At 39.3% G+C, this 23,193-nt stretch overlaps 1 protein-coding gene across 1 annotated transcript in view; it reads left to right on the top strand.

The window, feature by feature from the left end:
• LOC126191752 (uncharacterized) overlaps positions 1–22,461 on the top strand; it is a 102,380-nt gene extending 79,919 nt beyond the window's left edge. The window contains exons 10-11 of the mRNA XM_049932549.1: positions 12,147–12,302; positions 21,263–22,461. Coding sequence (XP_049788506.1) covers positions 12,147–12,302; positions 21,263–21,462 — 356 coding nt within the window. The 3' untranslated portion in view covers positions 21,463–22,461. The remainder of the gene's footprint in view (positions 1–12,146; positions 12,303–21,262) is intronic.
• The last annotated feature ends 732 nt before the right edge of the window (positions 22,462–23,193 follow it).

The raw sequence follows: 23,193 nt of genomic DNA, 5'->3' as shown, positions 1-23,193 counted from the left end.
AGTTAGATATGGTGAGCATTAGTGAAGTTCAGCTGCAGGAGGATGAGGACTTCTGCTAAGGTAAATACAGGGTGATAAATACAAAATCAAATAGGGATAATGCAGCAGTATGTTTAATAATGATTAAAAAAATGTGAATGTGGGTAAGCTACTAGGACAGCACAGTGAATGCATTATTGTAGCCAAGGCAAACACAAAGCCAACATCCATCACAGTAGTACAAGTTTAGATACCAAATCGCTCTACAGATGATGAAGAGGTTGAAGAAATGTACAGTGAGATGAAAGAAATTATTCAGGTGGTTAAAGGAGATAAAAATTTAATTGTAATAGGGGACTGGAATTCGATAATAGGAAAAGGAAGAGAAGTAAAAATTTTATGAGAATATGAACTGGGGAAAAGAAGGAAAGAGGGAGCTGGTTGTATACACAGAAGAGACTTGGAGACACCAAAAAGTTTCAGATTGATTGTGTAATCATAAGACAGAGATTTCATAACCCAATTTTAAGTTGTAAGACATTTTCAGTGATAGATGTGGACATCGGCCACAGTTTACTGTTTATGAACTATAGATCAAAACTGAAGAAATTGCAAAAAGGTAGGAAATAAATGAGATGGAAACTGGATAGGGGGAAAGAACCAGAGGTTGTTGAGAGTTTCAGAGGGAGCGTTAGGCAAAGATTGACTAGAACAGGGGAAAGGAATACAGCAGTAGATGAATGGGTAGGTTTGAGAGATGAAATTGGGTAGGCAATACAGGATCAAATAAGTAAAAAGACAAAACCTAATAGAAATACTTGGTTAAAACAGCAGATATTGAATTTAACTGATGAAAGGAGAACATATAAAACTGCAGCATATGAAGCAAACGAAAGGGAATAGAAATGTCTAAAAAATGAGATTGGTAGGAAATGCAAAATGGCTAAGCATGAATTGCTAGGGACAGATGTAAGGATTTGGAAGCATATTTCACTAAGGGAAAGATGGATACTGCTTACAGGAAAATTAAAGAGGCCTTTGGAGAAAAGAGAAGTAGATGTATGAATATCCAGAGTTTAGATGGAAAACTAGTCCTAACTCCTAAGCAAAGAAAGGAAAACTGAGAGGTGGAAGGAGTATACAGAGGGGCTATACAAGGGAGGTGAATGTGAAGGCAATATTACAGGTATGAAAGAGAATGTAGAGGAAGATGAGGTCGGGGATACGATACTGCAAGAAGAATTTGACAGAGCACTGAAAGACCTAAGTCGAAACAAGGCTCCAGGAGTAGACTACATTCCATCAGAATCTACTGACAGCCTTGGGAGAGACAGCAATAACAAAGGTATTCCACTTGGTATGCAGGACGTAAGAGACAGGCGAAATACCCTCAGACATCAAGAAGAATGTAGTAAGTCCACTTCAAAAGAAAACAGGTGCTGATGCTGTGAATATTACCAAAATATTAATTTAATAAGCCATGTTTGTAAAATACTAACATGAATTCTACATAGAAGAATGGAAAAACTGGTAGAAACCAACCTCAGGGAAGACCAGCTTGGATTCCAGAGGAATGTAGGAACACATGAGTCAATACCGACCCTACAACTTACCTTAGAAGATAGGTTAAGGAAAGGCAAACCTACTTTTATAGCATTTGCAGACTTAGATAAAGCTTTTGACAGTGTTGACTGGAATACTGTCTTTGAAATTTTGAAGGTAGCAGGGATAAAATACAGGGTATGAACGGCTATTTACAACTTGTACCGTAACTAGAGTTGCTTGGGCATGAAAGGGAGCAGTGGTTGAGAAGGGAGTGAGGCAGGATGGTGGCCTATCACCAATGTTTTCAGTCTGTACATTGAGCAAGCAGTAAAGGAAACAGAAGAAAAAATTGAAGCAGGAGTTGAAGTTCAGGGAGAAGAAATAAAAATTTTGAGGGTTGCCGATGACATTGTAATTCCATCAGAGACAGCAAAGGACGTGGAAGGCAGCTGATGGAATGGACAGTGTCTTGAAAGAATGATGCATGATGAACATCGTTGTTGTTGTGGTCTTCAGTCCTGAGACTGGTTTGATGCAGCTCTCCATGCTACTCTATCCTGTGCAAGCTTCTTCATCTCCCAGTACCTACTGCAACCAACATCCTTCTGAATCTGCTTAGTGTATTCATCTCTTGGTCTCCCTCTACGATTTTTACCCTCCACGCTGCCCTCTAATGCTAAATTTGTGATCCCTTGATGCCTCAAAACATGTCCTACCAACCGATCCCTTCTTCTAGTCAAGTTGTGCCACAAACTTCTCTTCTCCCCAATCCTATTCAATACCGCCTCATTAGTTACGTGATCTACCCATCTTATCTTCAGCATTCTTCTGCAGCACCACATTTCGAAAGCGTCTATTCTCTTCGTGTCCAAACTAGTTATCGTCCATGTTTCACTTCCATACATGCCTACACTCCATACAAATACTTTCAGAAATGACTTCCTGACACTTAAATCTATACTTGATGTTAACAAATTTCTCTTCTTGAGAAACGCTTTCCTTGCCATTGCCAGTCTACATTTTATATCCTCTCTACTTCGACCATCATTAGTTATTTTACTCCCTAAATAGCAAAACTCCTTTACTACTTTAAGTGTCTCATTTCCTAGTTTAATCCCCTCAGCATCACCTGATTTAATTTGACTACATTCCATTATCCTCGTTTTGCTTTTGTTGATGTTCATCTTATATCCCCCTTTCAAGACACTGTCCATTCCGTTCAACTGCTCTTCCAAGTCCTTTGCTGTCTCTGACAGAATTACAATGTCATCGGCGAACCTCAAAGTTTTTACTTCTTCTCCATGAATTTTAATACCTACTCTGAATTTTTCTTTTGTTTCCTTTACTGCTTGCTCAATATACAGATTGAATAACATCGGGGAGAGGCTACAACCCTGTCTCACTCCTTTCCCAACCACTGCTTCCCTTTCATGCCCCTCGACTCTTATAACTGCCATCTGGTTTCTGTACAAATTGTAAATAGCCTTTCGCTCCCTGTATTTTACCCCTGCCACCTTCAGAATTTGAAAGAGAGTATTCCAGTTAACGTTGTCAAAAGCTTTCTCTAAGTCTACAAATGCTAGAAACGTAGGTTTGCCTTTTCTTAATCTTTCTTCTAAGATAAGTCGTAAGGTTAGTATTGCCTCATGTGTTCCAACATTTCTACGGAATCCAAACTGATCTTCCCCGAGGTCCGCTTCTACCAGTTTTTCCATTCGTCTGTAAAGAATTCGCGTTAGTATTTTGCAGCTGTGACTTATTAAACTGATAGTTCGGTAATTTTCACATCTGTCAACACCTGCTTTCTTTGGGATTGGAATTATTATATTCTTCTTGAAGTCTGTGGGTATTTCGCCTGTCTCATACATCTTGCTCACCAGATGGTAGAGTTTTGTCATGACTGGTTCTCCCAAGGCCATCAGTAGTTCTAATGGAATGTTGTCTACTCCCGGGGCCTTGTTTCGACTCAGGTCTTTCAGTGCTCTGTCAAACTCTTCACGCAGTATCTTATCTCCCATTTCATCTTCATCTACATCCTCTTCCATTTCCATAATATTGTCCTCAAGTACATCGCCCTTGTATAAACCCTCTATATACTCCTTCCACCTTTCTGCCTTCCCTTCTTTGCTTAGAACTGGGTTGCCATCTGAGCTCTTGATATTCATACAAGTGGTTCTCTTCTCTCCCAAGGTCTCTTTAATTTTCCTGTAGGCAGTATCTCTCTTACCCCTAGTGAGACAAGCCTCTACATCCTTACATTTGTCCTCTAGCCATCCCTGCTTAGCCATTTTGCACTTTCTGTCGATCTCATTTTTGAGACGTTTGTATTCCCTTTTGCCTGCTTCATTTACTGCATTTTTATATTTTCTCCTTTCATCAATTAAATTCAATATTTCTTCTGTTACCCAAGGATTTCTATTAGCCCTCGTCTTTTTACCTACTTGATCCTCTGCTGCCTTCACTACTTCATCCCTCAGAGCTACCCATTCTTCTTCTACTGTATTTCTTTCCCCCATTCCTGTCAATTGTTCCCTTATGCTCTCCCTGAAACTCTCTACAACCTCTGGTTCTTTCAGTTTATCCAGGTCCCATCTCCTTAAATTCCCACCTTTTTGCAGTTTCTTCAGTTTCAATCTGCAGTTCATAACCAATAGATTGTGGTCAGAATCCACATCTGCCCCTGGAAATGTCTTACAATTTAAAACCTGGTTCCTAAATCTCTGTCTTACCATTATATAATCTATCTGATACCTATTAGTATCTCCAGGATTCTTCCAGGTATACAACCTTCTTTTATGATTCTTGAACCAAGTGTTAGCTATGATTAAGTTATGCTCTGTGCAAAATTCTACTAGGCGGCTTCCTCTTTCATTTCTCCCCCCCAATCCATATTCACCTACTATGTTTCCTTCTCTCCCTTTTCCTACTGATGAATTCCAGTCACCCATCACTATTAAATTTTCGTCTCCCTTCACTACCTGAATAATTTCTTTTATCTCATCATACATTTCATCAATTTCTTTATCATCTGCAGAGCTAGTTGGCATATAAACTTGTACTACTGTAGTAGGCATTGGCTTTGTGTCTATCTTGGCCACAATAATGCGTTCACTATGCTGTTTGTAGTAGCTAACCCGCACTCCTATTTTTTTTATTCATTATTAAACCTACTCCTGCATTACCCCTATTTGATTTTGTATTTATAACTCTGTAATCACCTGACCAAAAGTCTTGTTCCTCCTGCCACCGAACTTCACTAATTCCCACTATATCTAACTTGAACCTATCCATTTCCCTTTTTAAATTTTCTAACCTTCCTGCCCGATTAAGGGATCTGACATTCCACGCTCCGATCCGTAGAATGCCAGTTTTCTTTCTCCTGATAAGGACGTCCTCTTGAGTAGTCCCCGCCCGGAGATCCGAATGGGGGACTATTTTACCTCCGGAATATTTTACCCAAGAGGACGCCATCATCATTTAATCATACAGTAAAGCTGCATGTCCTCGGGAAAAATTACGGCTGTAGTTTCCCCTTGCTTTCAGCCGTTCGCAGTACCAGCACAGCAAGGCCGTTTTGGTTAATGTTACAAGGCCAGATCAGTCAATCATTCAGACTGTTGCCCCTGCAACTACTGAAAAGGCTGCTGCCCCTCTTCAGGAACCACATGTTTGTCTGGCCTCTCAACAGATACCCCTCCGTTGTGGTTGCACCTACGGTACGGCCATCTGTATCGCTGAGGCACGCAAGCCTCCCCACCAACGGCAAGGTCCATGGTTCATGGGGGAAGATGATGAACATCAACAAAAGCAAAACAAGGATAAATTAAATCAGATGCTGCTGTGGGGATTACATTAAGAAGCAAGGCACTTAAAGTAGTAGATGAATTTTTCTCTTTGGGCAGTATAATAACTGATGATGGCCAAAAAAGAGTGGATATAAAATGTAGACTGACAAATGGCAAGGAAAGCGTTTCTGGAGAATAGAAATTTGTTAATATCGAATATAGATTTAAGTGTTGAGAAGTCTTTTTCTGAAAGTATTTTCATGGAGTGTAGTCATGTATGGAAGTGAAACATGGATGATAAACATTTTAGACAAGTAGAGAATAGAAGCTTTTGAAATGTGGTGGTACAGAAGAATGCTGAAAATTAGGTGGGTGGATCACATATCTTACAAGGTGGCCTTGAATAGAATTGGTGAGAAAGGAACTTTGTGGTACAACCTGATCAGAAGAAGGGATTGGTTGATATGCAGTAGTTATTCAGAATGAAGATGCTTGCACAGGATAAAGTAGCATGGAGTGCTGCATCAAACCAGTCTTTGAACTGAAGACCACAACAACAATAATATTACGGTTCTCAAAATGATAAAAAAATGGAACAGGAAAATGATACATGAATAATTGGTTGCTTAACTGAATTGGGTGTAACAATGACTGTTGGAAATATTTAATAATCGTGGTTGTTCGCTCAGAAGTCCTGAGGTGAAAACATATTCTTTTGTGATTATGATAATTTTGCTATGACAATTCAGTTTTTTAACTTGCTTCATTTATTGATAATAACTCTTTGTAATACACAAACTGAACTGATCCTGTACTACCACTGAACTGAGGCTGACTCACACACTGACTGAACAACCTTGCTGTTGCAATTGTGATCACTCTTTGTAACTTTTTGACAGTCAACATATCATTTACGTCTTTGTTAAGACTTGCGGGATAAGTACAGTTCCACAATACAAGTAATTTTACTGCAAGATTCCCATTAAAATATACTTGACGTTGACTTTGAGGTCCAGTCAGGCATAACAAAAAGACTGCTACATATTTAAACTTCAGATTAAAAGGACTTCTTTCAAAATAGAAAAAACACACACACTCTTATTCACATAGGCACAACTCACACCCACGTTACCACTGTCTCCTGCCACTGTGGCTGGAGAATCACATAATTCATGTAATTTTCAAAAAATACATTAATTTTGAAAAAGAAATTAAAATTGCTGGAAGAATGATCATACTAATCACACTGCTAGGAAAAAAAAATTAGTACACATGGAAAGATGATGTCGATTTTTATTTGATGACGGCATACACCATCTGGGGGATAGTAGGTGTACTGGTAATGGATTCAGTGTTATTCACCAAGAGATGGTGTATTGGCATAGCTACCAGAGCACTCTCTGTGTCTACTTTTTCACAAGGAATGCTCGCAGCCAGAAGGCTCAGTGCAGTACAGATGTGTGAAGAAAGCAGGCACCATGCCACAGAGATGCGCTCTTGCTTCCAACAGCCTGTTGAGTGAGATTAAAAGGGGTCAAATTGTGGCCTTTTGAGTGGTGGGGTTCTAGGCGCTACAGTCTGGAACCGCTCGACCGCTACGGTCGCAGGTTCGAATCCTGCCTCGGGCATGGGTGTGTGTGATGTCCTTAGGTTAGTTATATTTAAGTAGTTTTAAGTTACTGATGACCTCAGAAGTTAAGTCCCTTAGCGCTCAGAGCCATTTGAACCATTTTTGAGTGGTGGGGTGGTGATTTCAGAGAACTATCATGTGTTGGATGTGTTGTATCAGTTGTGTAACAATGCTGGTATCAGTGGTCATGTGAACATTGTCACACCTGTAGACAAATTTCTGGATATCCACGCAGCACAGTCATCCGTCAGGATTGTTGTATTTTAAGGGAGCAGTGGCAGGTCATAGTTACCACAACTCAGATAAGCGGGCTTGTGAGCCTGGACATGTCAACACGAATTGTTGCGAACCAGTTATTAGCACTGGGGCTGTGTTCAAGCACACATATAGCCTGTCCTCCACTCACACCACAGTATCGATGTGCATGGCTTGACTGGTACCATCAAAGAATCACTTGGAAGATGTAATGGCACACATAAGTGGTGGTCGTCTGCATGTACAGCGAAGATCTGGTGAGCACTGTCTCATATAGAGTGCGCTCGTCCAAGACACACTGATCCCACCCCAGGTCTTATGGTCTGAGGTGCGATAAGCTACAACTCTCTTTAGCCTTTTGTGTTTCTGGAGGGGAGGCTAACCAGCACTCTGTACGTACAGACTGTTGTTAGACTTGTTCTTTTGCCATTTTTTCAACAGGAAGGTGATGTGTTATTCCAACAGAATAATCCCAACCCACATACTGCCAGTGACACTCAGTGTGTTCTGCAAGACGTGCAGCAGCTTCCCTGGTCAGCACGATCTCCAGGTTTGTCTTCAATTGATAACGTGTCGGATATGATAGGACGAGAAGTGACTTGTGTTACTCATCAGCCAACAAGTCGTACAGAACTATGTTAACAAGTTGAGCAGGTGTGGCATAACATATTCCAGGATGGTATTTGCCATTTGTGTGATCAATTGGATGCCAGTCAGTGCCGGCATTGTTGCTCGTGGAGGCTACACTGCATACAAATATGGGTGTTTCAGCAAGGGCTGATACCTGGTACCCAGAACGGCTTGTGCTACTGATCTGTAAAGGCAGTCACTCATGTGCTCCATATACACAGTTGCAATAATAAATCCTGAGTGAATTGGAAACCTCTAAAAGTGTGTACTAATTTTTTTCTGGCAATGTAGTATTTAAATTCCTTTGGGTGACTGCTAAAGCCCAAAGTAAGAAAGAAAGAATCCTAAATTAAAATAAGCAAAGGTAAATGTGGAATGATGTGAAATTGTCAAAAAATGAAAATATTGTTGTAAAATCATCATTGTAAGTACACAGTGGAAAGCCAAGGATGGAATAACATCAATATTATGAAAAGGATAGATTGCTACTCACCATATGCGGGTGACATTGAGTCACAGTCAGTAATAACAGAGACCGCTACACCTTTACATCTACATTATTATTCTGCAGTTCACAATTAAGTGCCTGACAGAACTTTTGAGTCAGAAGGCCTTCTTCCAAAATAGAACGAAATAGAGTGCCTGTGCCCCCCCCCCCTCCCCCCACCACCACCACCACCTACACACACGCTGTGGCCAGAGACAGTGGTCATGCATGTGTGAATGTGTGTTTTACTACACTTACGAACCAGCCACTTGCTGTTCCATAAGTGGATTTCTCTTAATCTGCAGTGAAGTAGCACTTTGCTGGCCAGCTAGTGATAAAGCCTATGTGTTCTTATCAATGACTGAAGCTGAGATTGTTGCAACAGATACAGCTGTGACAGAAGTATGGTTAAATTAACTTTGTAGGGAAATTGCAGCGTTGAAATCTACTTGATCGCCTCTGTAGCTGAATGGTTAGCACCTCTGCCTTCAGAGCAGAAGGACATGGGTTTCATTCCTGGTACCTCCTCAGAATTTTTAAGAAGTAGGAAGGTCTTAATGGGGTCGACTCAGCTTCATGAGACCTAATGAGGGGTGGCTTGAGTAAGGAAGCAGCGGCACCATCCGAATTTACCTACTGTCAGTAATGACTGGAGGGGCTGGTGACATGCCGATCACCTCTCTCTCTCTCTCTCTCTCTCTCTCTGTGTGTGTGTGTGTGTGTGTGTGTGTGTGTGTGTGTGTGTGTGTGTGTGTGTGTGTTCAAAAATGCTCAAATCATATAGATATGTTTTTCCTCTTTTTTCTGAGAGCTACTTCAGTAAGGTAAATTAAAATTGAAATTGAACCAAGTTTATGCCCAGTGGCAGATGTCTTCACAAGCCACTCAAGCGTGTAACATATGCATATTTGCTTGATGCGATGTAAAATTTCAAGCTTTAGTAGTGTTAGGGCAGCCATACCATGGAAATGCATGAAAGGGCCAGAGCTGCTCACAGCAAGTACAAGCTAGCTGTGTCAGGTATCCGCCTGTGAGCACACTTACCAGTAGGCAAAATTCTGGCAACAGTCTGCCACACACAGGCACAATTTAGCAAAAAACAATGGCTGTGTGAGCTGAATGACGGCTCTCAACAGATGTGTTTTCTGGATTCCATTTCTGTGAGCCATGGATTGTGTGGAACAAGCTTAACATGAGCCCCCGACCAATGCTTACAGGCATTAATTGGACACCTTTTCATTTGCCAGTTTTGTTGCGTCCGCGGTGTACACAGTGGTCCATGGTTTGAGAAGAAAATTGTTCATTTTCTCTGGACACAAGACTGTTGTTTTCCTGTGACATGCGGTCAGGTGACATGCTCTTATCACTTAAAAGTGTATGCCCTCCAGGCTCAATGTTTGAGCAGAACTTGAGCTAATGTTAATTGTAGCAGTCACTGACCATATGCACAATAAAAAGATTGTCACCAAATAAGCTTTCAGCCAACAAAGCCCTTGTCAGAAATAGACAAAACACACACACACACACACACACCACGACCATAGTCTCTGGCAGCTGAAGCCAGACCATGAGCAGTATCAAAAGCACATTATGGGAAAGGCAACTGGGTGGGGATAAGGAGGAGGCTGTGGTGGGGAGCGGGAGGGATAGCAGGGTAGGGGTGAGGGATGGTAAAGTGCTGCTGGGCAGCATGCAGGGACAAAGTGGAAAGACGGTAGGGCAGGTAGGTGCAGTCAGGTGGTTAGACAGAGGGTGGGGGAGAGATGGGAGCAGGGTAGTGGAAAAGGAGAAAAGTAAAAAGACTGAGTGTGTTGGTAGACTAGAGGGCTGTGTAGTGCTGGAATGGGAAAAGAGAAGGGACTAGACAGTTGCGGACAATGTCTAATGAAGGTTGAGGCCAGGAGGGTTACGGGAATGTGGGGTATGTTGCTGGGAGAATTCCCAACTGTGCAGTTCAGAAAAGCTGGTGTTGGTAGGAAGGATTCATATGGCACAGGATGGCAAGTAGTTATTGAAATAAAGAATGTTTTGTTGGGTGGCGTGCTCAGCAACAGTGCAGTCCAGTTGTTTTTTGGCCACAGTTTGTCAGTGGCCATTGATGCGGATAGATAGCGTGTTGGTTGCCATGCAGCACAGTGGCTACAGGTTAGCTTGACATTCCATGCTGGATTTTCCATTGTTTGATTTAGTAACTTACATTCTATATACAGTTATACACACAAACATGTATTTTGTGTTGTATTAGTTCACACTTTATTACAATGACTGGATATTGAGTAACGGTCAGAGTTAGAGGTTTTTTCGCCTCCCTTCGTGAGGTGATGGGTTAATGCAGTATTGTGTACCTTCAGTGGTGTATACTCACGAGGAAAAACAGTACTTTTATTCTTCTTTGCTCTGAGACTAGGTTTAATGGAACCAAGCCTTATCAGCCATTATGGACAACAAGTCACCTGCACTTTGCGCACATTTTGCTGTCATAATGTCACACAGTACCACACTGAATAACACATGGGCACTCAGATTGTTCATCTTGCTGATATCTCCCCCAAATCCAAATGTTCATGTGTTTTATCGAATCACTTGAGATGTTTACAATTTCTATTATATTGTGGATTACGCACAGGTGTCATCTAGTACATCATCTTAAGTTTTGGTGACTGTGCTAATATGCTGTGGATGTCTCGGAGACTAGGCATCACTAATGCCCATATGATCACAAAGTAATACAGTGAAGCATTGATGAGGTATATCAAGTAATGGAACAGAGTTCTTGTTTATGTTTTCAGCATTTCTTTTGTATCCCTAGCCATTTTTCCAGTCAGTATTCCCTTTTATTAATTTAAAGTAAGACAAAATTTTTCAAAAGTTTGTTTTCAGTAATTTTTAGCAAAATACTTTGTTAGGCTAGACCATGACTGTTATAAATATCAGTTGAAACTGTAATATAAAAAATGTGACTGGTTACAGTAACCCAACAGATGATAAGAAATTTCTGTAGCTGTATAAAAATTGCTTATCAGTGAGATAATATAAAGTAATTCAGTAGAAAAAACATCTTCTCACTAAGTGGTAGCAGGAGAACACACTTATAAAGGTATTGAAGTTTGCAGGCATTCGGAGCCAATGGCTCCTTCTTCTGGCAGAAGCTTTGAAGAGGAAGGAAGAGGAGAGAAGGAAAGACTTTCCTTCTCATCTGCCTGTTAAGTCTACCCACACCCAGGGTTGTGGTTGACTTTATCCCTTTTCCTACCTCATGAATCCTTTTCCTTCACCCCTCTTTCTTCCCCTTCAATCCTTCTGCCAGAAGGAGCAGTCACTGGTTCCAAAAACTTGCAAACTTTAATACCAAATCAAACAATGGAAAATTCAGGATGGAGTGTAACAATATTGTGAGAGAGAAAGTTGCCACTCACCATATAGGGGAGATGCTGAGTCACAGAGAGGCACAACCATAAGATTTTCGCACTTACTTTAATACCTTTATATGTGTGTTCTTCTGCCACTGTTAGGTGAGCTGATTTTTTGTCCACCCTATTACAAAATATTTTCAAAAATTAATCATTTTAATAGATAGTATAAAGTGATTTTTGAGCATATTTACCTGTTATCATCAGTAGTGGCATAGAGAAACACAATAGTTAGCAGCGTCTTATTCTTGTTAATGTATGACTTATCTCACTGAAGCTGTACTGTAATTTGTGTAAAGTGACCAGAATGTAATGGTAATTTCTGGCGTTAATATTTGAGAGATTGTTAGTCATTAAATTACAACTCATTATAATATGATATACAGATTTCCTGCTGTTCCACTATAGCAAATGTTTCATTTCAGATCCATGGGAATTTCTTCTTAATGATAAAGAAAATGAAACAAAGTTCAAATTCAGTTTAAAGAAATCATTGCTGCAGTGTGGCAAAGCAAAGCTTCTCACCGGTTTTAATGTGGCAGTCACACCAAGTGTGAAACCACCACCACAGGAAATGAAAGGTAGTTGTGCTTGTTTCATCATATATGCACTGTTATTTTGCAAACATAGACCATATGAATGTAGAGAAGTTCATTGATAATTGTAAGAACTGGAAATCTCTTTTACCAATGTTAATTTCAGTGACCTATTTCCTCAAACCACCAAAAAGAACATGACAGTTATGAAACAAATCAGATTTTCTGTGTTTACTCTTCCCAGTTAAGCTTGCTGTAAGTAGAATCTTAACCTCAGTCTAAGAATAAAGAAAAAGAATGTGTAGTAGAATATTTGGTTCTGTAATTACATCTTCTGATCTATAATTATTCAGCTGTTTTAAGAGTGAGATTTTTTTTAACTACTATCACTGTTTTAATTTAGCTTGCAATCAAATTTGAAGACAATAAATGCCCATTGGATAGTTTCAGATAGCATCTCAGGAAGCTGAGCCAACTACATAATTAGGATTCATGTTTGCTATTGATGTGATACCCTTTCATCAGAGCTACTCAGTGCCACAAACTGTTAAAATAGCAAAAGCCTTGGTCATGTCCAAATGCCCACGCATAGTTTAGTTTCTGGGTAAGAGAAGAAAGCACATTGAAAACAAACCTGAATCTGAAAGTGAGGTGGTGAGTGTATAGTGAGGCAAAACACTTGCTAGCAAACAACCTCAGCAATATTCCACTTGCGCAAGACTTGCTCAGGTATTGGGGCTCTTCTTGAAGTAATCATCTGAATAGGTTACCCGTAGAAAGTTGTGAAGCCAGAAATGACTTTCTCAGTTCAAATCATCCCATTCCCAGTGGGGGATTATGCCACTAACAAGTTCAAACATGGGAGACTTGGGGGAGATACTCCCTTTAAAAAAGTTTCATAGATGACAAACCATAACAAAACACTGACACTATGTAATCATTTGTTGCGAAGAAGAGAGAGAGAGAGAGAGAGAGAGAGAGAGAGAAAAAGAGAGAGAGAGAACAATTTAGTGGAAATTGCTAATCCTGATATAACAAGTAAAGGAATAAAAGAATATGCAGGATATACATGACAGCATATTAATAGAGTAGGAAGAGATGGGTGTTATTAGGATAAATTTCTATCTAGGCAATTATTCAAAACATTTTATTTGGGGGGAGGAGATTATTCCTTTCTATGAATAAAAATAATTATTTATTGTTTATTATTCATAATTTAATAAATTACGTAGCATACCACCAAATTCCCCTCCTCCTCCTCCTCCTCCTCCTCCTCCTCCTCCTCCAGCCTGCATACTCTCGCATATAACCATTGTTTGTTCCTATAGCTCAACAGCCTGTGCAGTTAAACTGCCGATGCGGACCAATTCAGCTGACTCTGCACTTGTCAGTATTGGATATAAATAACCTATATACAGATCACACAGGAAGCTATAAAGTTTATAACACAGGTTATAAGTGTTCAGTATGCCGGCCGAAGTGGCCGTGCGGTTAAAGGCGCTGCAGTCTGGAACCGCAAGACCGCTACGGTCGCCAGTTCGAATCCTGCCTCGGGCATGGATGTTTGTGATGTCCTTAGGTTAGTTAGGTTTAACTAGTTCTAAGTTCTAGGGGACTAATGACCTCAGCAGTTGAGTCCCATAGTGCTCAGAGCCATTTTTTTTGTTCAGTATGCGCGTCTACTACTGCATGGAAAACATTTAATAAGGATAGCTTTGCTCATCTTTTTCACAGTTGTAGTACATGCTCAGATGTAACAGATGATGTTGTAGTATGATACTCTTTATGAGCATCTTGGAAAAATCAAGGTTTGGAGTTTTACGATCCTGTTAAGTATTGTATGAAAGCTCCGACGTAATGTAAGCACAACGGACATAAATTGGCAAACCAGAAATCAGCACGTACTGGGTTAGTCACATTCTCACCAGCCCTCCTGCTCCCAATCTTCCATCAAATACTGTATCACTACAGCAAATCGTGTTTCTTTGAAAAAGAATGTTGATGATAATCTATATAAATAAAAATGTAATGTTCATTTGTTCAAATCTTATGTCTCTGAATGTTTTTCACTGATTACTTGCAGTTCTTCACTGATTGCTTTGAAATTTTGACACAATGTTGCATGCTAATATGCACATGCTTTTATATACCTATTGTAGTGCCATCTGTTGAACATAACAGTGACACATTGCTCATGCTGGACAGCATGCTTTGTGACAGTTGTGGTTTCACTGTCTTCCTCTGTCATTTTTAACTACAATAACAAGGCACTTAAATATATATTCTTTCTCCTTATACATAATTTTAAACAAAAAGTGTGTACACAAATATGTGCTGTTTTGTTTTCTTCATTACAGTTGGTTTTAACAGAAAACAGGGAAGTTGTATTTATGGAGTATTATTAGAATATTACCACAGAATCTGAATTGTCCAATACTTTGTAATCCTACCCATTTCCAAATAACAATATGCAAAATACTATCATTGAAGCTACTATACTCGCAGATCCAGCAACAGGAGAGGTCTCTTATACCCCATATTCCAATAGCCCCAATTGATTTACTCATCCATTTTAAGAGACTTCAGTTCCCAATTGAGGTCTTATTTGCAGTAACAACAAACAACGCTCAAGGTCAGAGAGAGAGAGAGAGAGAGAGAGAGGGATGAAGGGATGGGCAGGGGAGGGGGGAGTAGAGAGAGGAGGAAAGAGGAGATGGACAGAGTGGGGAGGAGGAGTATATGGACAAAGAGAGGGAAGGGAGTTGATGGACAGAGAGAGGGGGGGGGGGAGAAGAAGATTAGGACATATATCCAGTTCCCATACATATTTAACAATTGCAAAGCATTGACAGATTTGCATAGGGGGAGGAGGAGATGGACAGAAAAAGTAGGGAGGAGGTGATGGACAGAGAGTGGGAAGGAGAGATATGGCGTATATCCAATTTCCATACGTATTTACCAGTTGCAAAGCATCGCCGGGTTTGCTAGTAATATTATAGTAACAGTGTTGATTTGTGGTAAGCTACAATCAAGGTATATTAAGATATTGTGATGAACCAAACATTTATTATCCACACATTCATGTGTATACCACAAATACAGTGTAGATTATTTATGTGCAGCCACAGAACAAAGTTAAAGTTCATAAAACCTTAATGAGCTACGTCAGGATGAACAAGCAAACTTGATGGTGGAAGAATAATTCCAAAAAAGGATGTAAGTCCTCACACAGTTGTTATCAGCACAGTAATTAATAGTCCAATACAGTAGAGAGCAGCCAGGCTCCAGTAGTGCATCACGAGGATGATGTCACAGTCGTCGGTCAGTGAACTGTATGCCAGTGGTGCTACTGGCAGGCAGGAGCAGGAGGGTCGCCAGGAGCGCCACCTACGTAAATGTAGATCCTGCGTTGCCATGCACAGCAACCTCTTTGGCTCAGTATCATCAATGTCTTCTGTCATGGAATCGTTATCTGGGTGACATACAAGAATTATTGATCTGACAAGAAGTTACAGAACTGTTTCATACACAAAAATATCATTGTAGAAATTTACCCAATTCTCCCATTGTAGAAGCTATGGTATTATTGACACCTCTCAGCTGTTACAAAAGTGTGATCAGCATTGCATACCTCCTGGATCAAGGATTTGAAGGGAACTGTCCCAGAAGAAAAGCGAAATAATTTTCATTTGCTTTGGAAATTATTGACCTTCTGCTCTTAGGGACTGGCTATGGAAAACATGTAGACAGTAAATAGCTGTGGACATGTTACAAGGGTAGAGCACCTGAATTTACCTGAAGATAAAAAAAAAAAAAAAAAAAATATTTCAGGCATATTGAAGTGTGGGATTGGAGCCCACGTTGTTTCTGGCAATGAAACATAAAGCATATGCATTATAGTGTATTGTGAATGAATATTTATTCTAATTATAACACAGACCTTCAGACATTGTTTGTTGTTAATCTTATCCAATATGGATATTTTAGAACCCGTGACTGTTAATTGACTGTAAATACATAACACTGCAACCAGTCACTTTTTTGAATAGTTATTTATTGTTCCATGAACTGGTTTTTGAACCTTTTCAGGTTCATCCTCAGATTGTTTTCTGGAAGTTACATTACTGTTTCTAGCATAATGCTGGTTGCTGGCTCTGTTTCAATAAGATGGAACCTTTAATGTATCGCCATGACCACTGTTTTTTTTTTTTTTTTTTGTCAAAATGGATGCAAAATTAAAATTTTTACTTACTGTGGTAGTATGGGCACCTTTTTTTGTTAGTGTCCATCTTTCTGCTTCCATTTTTGATAGCCAGTTGGTACATCACTTTACATACTTTTACACAATCTGTATTCATATACACTGTGACAGTGAAACTTTGCCAGCATCCAGCATGTGCTACACAACTGTTGCTTGTAACAAAGATCTTGAGAAAAAGATATGGTGTAGGCCTATTTTGCTCAGATATGTAATTTGTTCTTGTTTACATGTGTTAAAGTCGAAATAAGTACAAATATTTTAATCAGACTGGTGTTAACATGAGAGCACAAAATCATACGAACAAATAAATGAATTACTACAAGAACAAACTTCAAGTGATTTGATGTCGTATTTCTATTCATATATTAATGTATAATAAAGTCAATTTATGAGCAAATATTGTGATCAAGATTGGCGTTAACATGAATGTCCAGGTATAAAATACGAGGGCGGTTCAGAAAGTAACCTCCGATTGGTCACAGTGCGGGTTGTGGGGGGAGTAGCGACGCTATCTGTGCGTTCACGCACTCAACAGGTCAGTCGGCATCAAGCCGTGGTCGAGTGAACGTCGTACCTGCGCTAGTTTAGTTTTTGTGGCAGTTTGAAATGTGTGCTGCAATAGAAAACCCCGCCAAATGTGAAGTGCGTGCTGTCATAAGGTTTTTTACAGCCAAAGGATATTCTGCAGCAGCTATTCATCGTGAGCTTTGTGCCGTGTACGGACCAAGAGTTATGAGTGAAGGAGTTGTCCGTGAATGGGTACGTTTATTTAAAAGTGGACGAGAAAACGTTCATGATGAAGAGAGGAGTGGTAGACCATCATTGGTGACTGACGAACTTGTTCAGACAGTTGATGCAAAAGTTCGTGAAAATCGACGTTTCTCAATGTCGGAGTTGTCTACTGGTTTTCCACAGATTTCTAAGACTCTCTTGTACGAGATAGTGACAGCAAGATTGGGTTACCGTAAGTTCTGTGCACGATGGGTGCCCAAAATTCTTACCGACCACCACAAAACTCAAAGAATGGCCTCTGCATTAGACTTTCTGTCACGTTATGAGGACGAAGGAGAACCATTGTTAAACAGAATCGTGACCGGTGACGAAACCTGGATTAAGTACGTGAACCCTGAGACAAAAGAACAATCAAAGATGTGGGCACATTCAAATTCGCCTACCAAACCAAGAAAAGCCTCGCAAGATTTTTCTGCCAGAAAACTGATGGCAACGGTGTTTTGGGATGCCAAAGGGGTGTTGTTGGTTGAATTCATGGAACATGGTACGACCATTAATCAAGACGTGTACTGTGAAACAATAAAAAAGTTACGACGGGCTATACAGAACAAACGCCGTGGTATGCTGACTTCCGGTATCGTTTTTTGCACGATAACGCCTGTCCTCACTCTGCTCGCAGAACAACGGCCCTTCTTGAGTCCTTCAAGTGGGACGTTATCAACCATCCACCTTACAGCCCAGACCTGGCGCCAAGTGATTATCACCTCTTCATGCATTTGAAGAAATGGCTCGGGTCACAGCAGTTTGATGACGACGAAGAGCTCAAAGATGCGGTCACAGGCTGGCTCCAGGCACAAGCGGGTGATTTTTATGCAGAAGGAATTTCAAAGCTTGTGAAGAGATACGATAAGTGCCTCAATCGCTATGGAGACTATGTAGAAAAATAGTGCAAAGATGTAGTTGTAAGATGTATATATTAAAATATTTTTATTTAACTTGGTGTATTTTTTTAAATCAACCGGAGGTTACTTTCTGAACGGCCCTCGTAATATGTAATTGACATAGCGTAGAAAGATCATGAATACATGAGCAACAAGTTTATGGCTTAGTTCAAAAGCATTAATTTCAAATTTTCAGAAAGCCAGCACCAGTTTTATTGTACATAAGTCCTCTTTCCATCCAGACCAACATAAAAAAGCATTCTTTAGAACAATGATTAATCACACGCTTAAAATCCTAATGCACACAAGTTAAAGAAAATATGAAACAGAAATTATTAAATCAATTGCCCCCAGCAGTGGGTACAATCCTGCAATAATAGATAAACTAATCCATACAGCAAAATCAAATCAACCAACTGCTGAACAACCACCCACAAATAAGAAGACCACATTTATAAGCATGCCTTCCCTAGTTGAAGATTTCTCACTGAATTGCCAACCTCTTCAAGACATACAACATAAAAATAAGCTTCTTCACCAACAACAAAATACAAAATAAAATCTTACACAACACCAAAACCGCTATACGGCAGTATAGCTTGTACAGTATAGCTTGTACAAGCTCATTTGCAACTGATGTCCAAGCTTCTACATTAGACAAACTGGCAGAAGCTTCACGATAAGATTTAAAGAGCACATAGATGCGCTGGCCGTTGTGGCCGAACGGTTCTAGGCGCTTCAGTTCGGAACCGCAAGACCCCTACAGTCGCATGTTCGAATCCTGCCTCGGGCATGGATGTGTGTGATGTCCTTAGGTTAGTTAGGTTTAAGTAGTTCTAAGTTCTAGGGGACTGATGACCTCAGATGTTAAGTCCCATAGTGCTCAGACCCATTAGAACCACATAGATGCACTCCATCCTAACAACCTCAACAAATCCAACTTTGCCTCACATCTTGCCCAACAGAATCTTTCTGCAAACAACATATAATAAAATCTCCAAATACTTCATTCTGTCAACAGAGGCATGCTACTTGGTCTTCTTGAAGAAATTGAAATATTTACCTACAAAAATACAGCAGCTGACTACTTACTCAGTGACCAGACTGAACACAGAAACAAATTTTTCCTTCAGAACTTCAAAGAATTACTAGTTCATAGCAAGTAACCAGTCAACCAACCGTACACTGCTTCCATCCCCCCCCCCCCCCAACCCCTCCGCCCAACCCCCCCCCCCCCCAAAAAAAAAAAATCCCTCTCCTTACATTCTAACTACACTGATGTCAATGTAAGTATCCAAGCGCACAATAAAACCTGCACTATATTTCTAAATGGTAGAGCCCATTACTGTTAACATTAATCAGTACTTTTATATGTATTACCTGTAACTGAAACAAACAGTATATGCCTTTACTGATATTCCAGATCACATTAACATGAGAATAGAAATAAGTCAACAGTTCATTTGATATTTTCTTCTTGATTTTAAATGTAAAGTGTATGGCCTTACAAACAGCTTTAGTTCATTACAAACTCTATAACTTTTATACATACCTTTAGCTAAAATAGACTGACTCTACCCTTAGTAACATTCCAGATCTTGTTACTGCAAGAATAGAAATAAGACAGCAGTTCATTTGAAGGTTTGTTATTGTTTTAAGTTTAAATATAAAGGTCATGGTCATACAAACAGCTGTACCTCATTACAAATACTATAACTCTGTATTATTTTATTCCTGTACGTTCATGTTAATGTCAATCTCGATTACAATATTTTCTCATAAATTGACCGTATTATACATTAATATACAAATAGAAATAAGACATCAAATCACTTGAAGTTTGTTCTTGTAGTAATTCATTTATTTATTTATATTATTTTCTGCTCTCATGTTAACACCAGTCTGATTAAAATATTTGTCCTTATATCAACTTTAACACGTGTAAACAAGAACTAGTTACATCTCTGAGCAAAATAGGCCTACACCATATCTTTTTCTCAAGATCTTTGTTACAAGCAACAGTTGTGAAGCACATGCCGGATGCTGGCCAAGTTTTGCTGTCACAGTGTAAATGAATACAGATTTTGTAAAAGTGTGTAAAGTGATGTACAAACTGGCTATCAAAAATGGAAGTAGAAAGATGGACACAAACGAAAAAATCTGCCCATACTGCCACAGTAAGTAAAAAATTTTAATTTTGCATCAATTTTGACAAAAAAAAAAAAAAAAAAAAAAAAACAGTGGTCATGGCGATACATTAAAGGTTCCATCTTATTGAAACAGAGCCAGCAACCAGCATTATTCTAGAAATACTAATGTAACTTCCAAGTTCGATAACTTGTTCTTGGAACAATAAATAACTATTAAAAAAAGTTGCAGTTTTATGTATTTACATTTGTGTTTTATTTTTCAAAAATCACGTAGCTGTGGACAGATAATCTGCAATCTGGATAATCTGCCCCCGGATAATTGGGAGCTAACTGTATCTGAATTAGTGTCACTAGGGTATCTGCCAGAATAAAGGTATCAGTGTGAGTTGCGGAATATGGGAGAAACAAAAGAGAAAATATGGAGTGTCAACAGTTGTGTGTGTCAATGAAGGCAGACTGCTGCTGGTGTCAGGAAACAAACGTGTTAATGAAAGGTACTACACAGCTGTTGTTGACTCATCATGCTGGAGTCTTGACAAGGAATATAAGCAACTAAAGAGGCTAAGTAGATTTTTCTTTTTACTGTGAAAAAAATGAGGGCTATGCTGAAAAAGTACCGCATGTCACATCAAGCTTGTAGGAGCAAAGGATAAAAAGTGAAAACTGTGTTATCCCATAAATACATTATCTCATACTTCACAGAAGCTGTAAAACATAGAGCTTTAGATGCAGACTGCTCTCTCTCTCTCTCTCTCTCTCTCTCTCTCTCTCTCTCTCTCTCTCTCTCTTGTGTGTGTGTGTGTGTTTTGATTTTTACCAAGGTCTTTTTGTAACCATATTTACACCTAAGCATATGCAATAATTTCAAAACCAGTTCTTGCTGCACATACTAGAGATCTGCATTGTTACCAAATATTTCAGGTATAGTTGAAAGTTGTGGAGGTACATTTATAGAAGCCATGAAGAACCTTCCAGCAAATTCTTTCATAGTATCCTGCAGTGAAGACAAGCATATGTGGACAAAATTAAAGAAGCTTGGGTCGCCTGTTGTTGGAGCTGAAACTTTACTCTTGGGAGTTTTGCAACAGAAGTTAAATTTGAATACTTACCTTCTCATATGAGCACTACTTGGCACCTTGTATGTACACCTATGTATATATAATAGTACTTTTTTATTGTATTTTCTCTGTACTCTTACTGATGTATTTGTTAACGAGTAATGATTTGAATATCATATGTGGGATGTCATTCAGTGCAGCTCGTTTTTATATTTTCTTATAAGCTGACAATGTTCATTGTTATGTACACATATTTTTATGTGTTAAATAGAAAGCTTTACAGGAATGCAAGTTTTCAGGGTGATATACATTGATAAAACTCTCTCAGGCTTCCAGCCACATCAAGTTTTTTAGATACCACAAGCTTTCGACCTAGTACTTCTCAGCCATTGTCAAGTGGTTGCTATAAGGATGGCAGCAGCAGCCACATGACATTGTGATGCTGCTGGCTGTGATGTCACTAGTGCCTAGTCCAGTGCCATATAAAACAATGTTTTGATTGCAAGACAGCCACACCCGCTTCAACCTTCCTATGGCCAGGTTCCAAGATGTGCTTAACTTCAACCTGTATTGAGGGTATTTTCAGAAATTTTTTTCTCACTCGCGTCTTTTATGATGCCGTGCCAGAAATCGTGTGTCCGTATAATGATAAGACAAATGGTTTCTGGTTCAGCCTCACGAAAGAAGTGACTGATATAAGAATTTCTGAAAACACCTCAATAACGATGGTAGTCTGCAGTTAAGCTTAACTTGGAAACAGACTGTTAGAGACTGAAGTATTTGTGGCGGTCTTGCAACTGAAACTTTACCTTATACGGCACTGAAATGAAATGGGCGCCAATAACATCACAGGCAGTAGTGCCACTATATCTGGAAGCTCGATAGAATTTTATCAATAGAAAGCTTTGTAAATCAAGTAACAGAAGCAGCCACAAGGCATGTTTATGTACATATTTGCTTTTGTAGTGAGATACAAAAACATCACATTTCTTTGAAATCTTGTAGTTTCCCAGTTATACAATGAGAAAGATATATTTTTGTAATACATATTTATCTTATGCATCTGTGTTTTATTACTAACAAAAATTTGTTGCATTCTTCTTTACAATTAGCAATTGCTCTCATTCTGAGATCAAGTGAAGATAATCAGCTTCAGGTTGGATGACTTTAAAATCTGTTGGCAGGCAGTAGAAGTTTCACTCTGTGTCCAGTTGAAGGATCCCAGTTTTATGCATGCAGATCATTAGATAAAGTAGTTTGTTGCAATCCCAGGAGGAAAAAAAAAAGGTCTCATATGACATGTTGAGTGTCTTTTATGCAGGGCTCGTGGTAAGTTTTGTCTTATTTATACCAATCTGTTCCACTCTCTTACCACACAATGCAGCCTTTGTTTAACTTGCACTCTACAAACGAGGAGTGTCTCTTATACTTTTTGATGTGGCTGTAACTAGACCAATGTAGAAGTGAAAAAAATGAGAAAAAAGGAGAAAAACTGAAATGTAAGCGTCTGTATCATTGTGAATAATTAATATCCTGTGAAGGCAGTCACATACAGCCATCAAAAAGCATTAAAGTAGGTCTGGAGAGAGAAATTTTAGACAATACTAGGAAAAGAGTGACATTGAAGGTCGAAAAATGCTGCTATGTTTTGACTTGTCATATTTCTTAATGCACCACACATCATTGATCTCCATGTGAATGGTTGCCTTTCCTCATTCTTGCTTTTCAGTATGATGAAAAGAATATCAAAAGATTCTAATTTGGATTTGTAACCATAAGTAAATAATGAGGCAA

The sequence above is a fragment of the Schistocerca nitens genome, chromosome 1 (assembly GCF_023898315.1).
Source record: "Schistocerca nitens isolate TAMUIC-IGC-003100 chromosome 1, iqSchNite1.1, whole genome shotgun sequence".
NCBI lineage: Eukaryota > Metazoa > Arthropoda > Insecta > Orthoptera > Acrididae > Schistocerca > Schistocerca nitens.
Note: the sequence above shows the minus strand (reverse complement) of the source record. Positions and strands in the feature narration are given on the sequence as shown.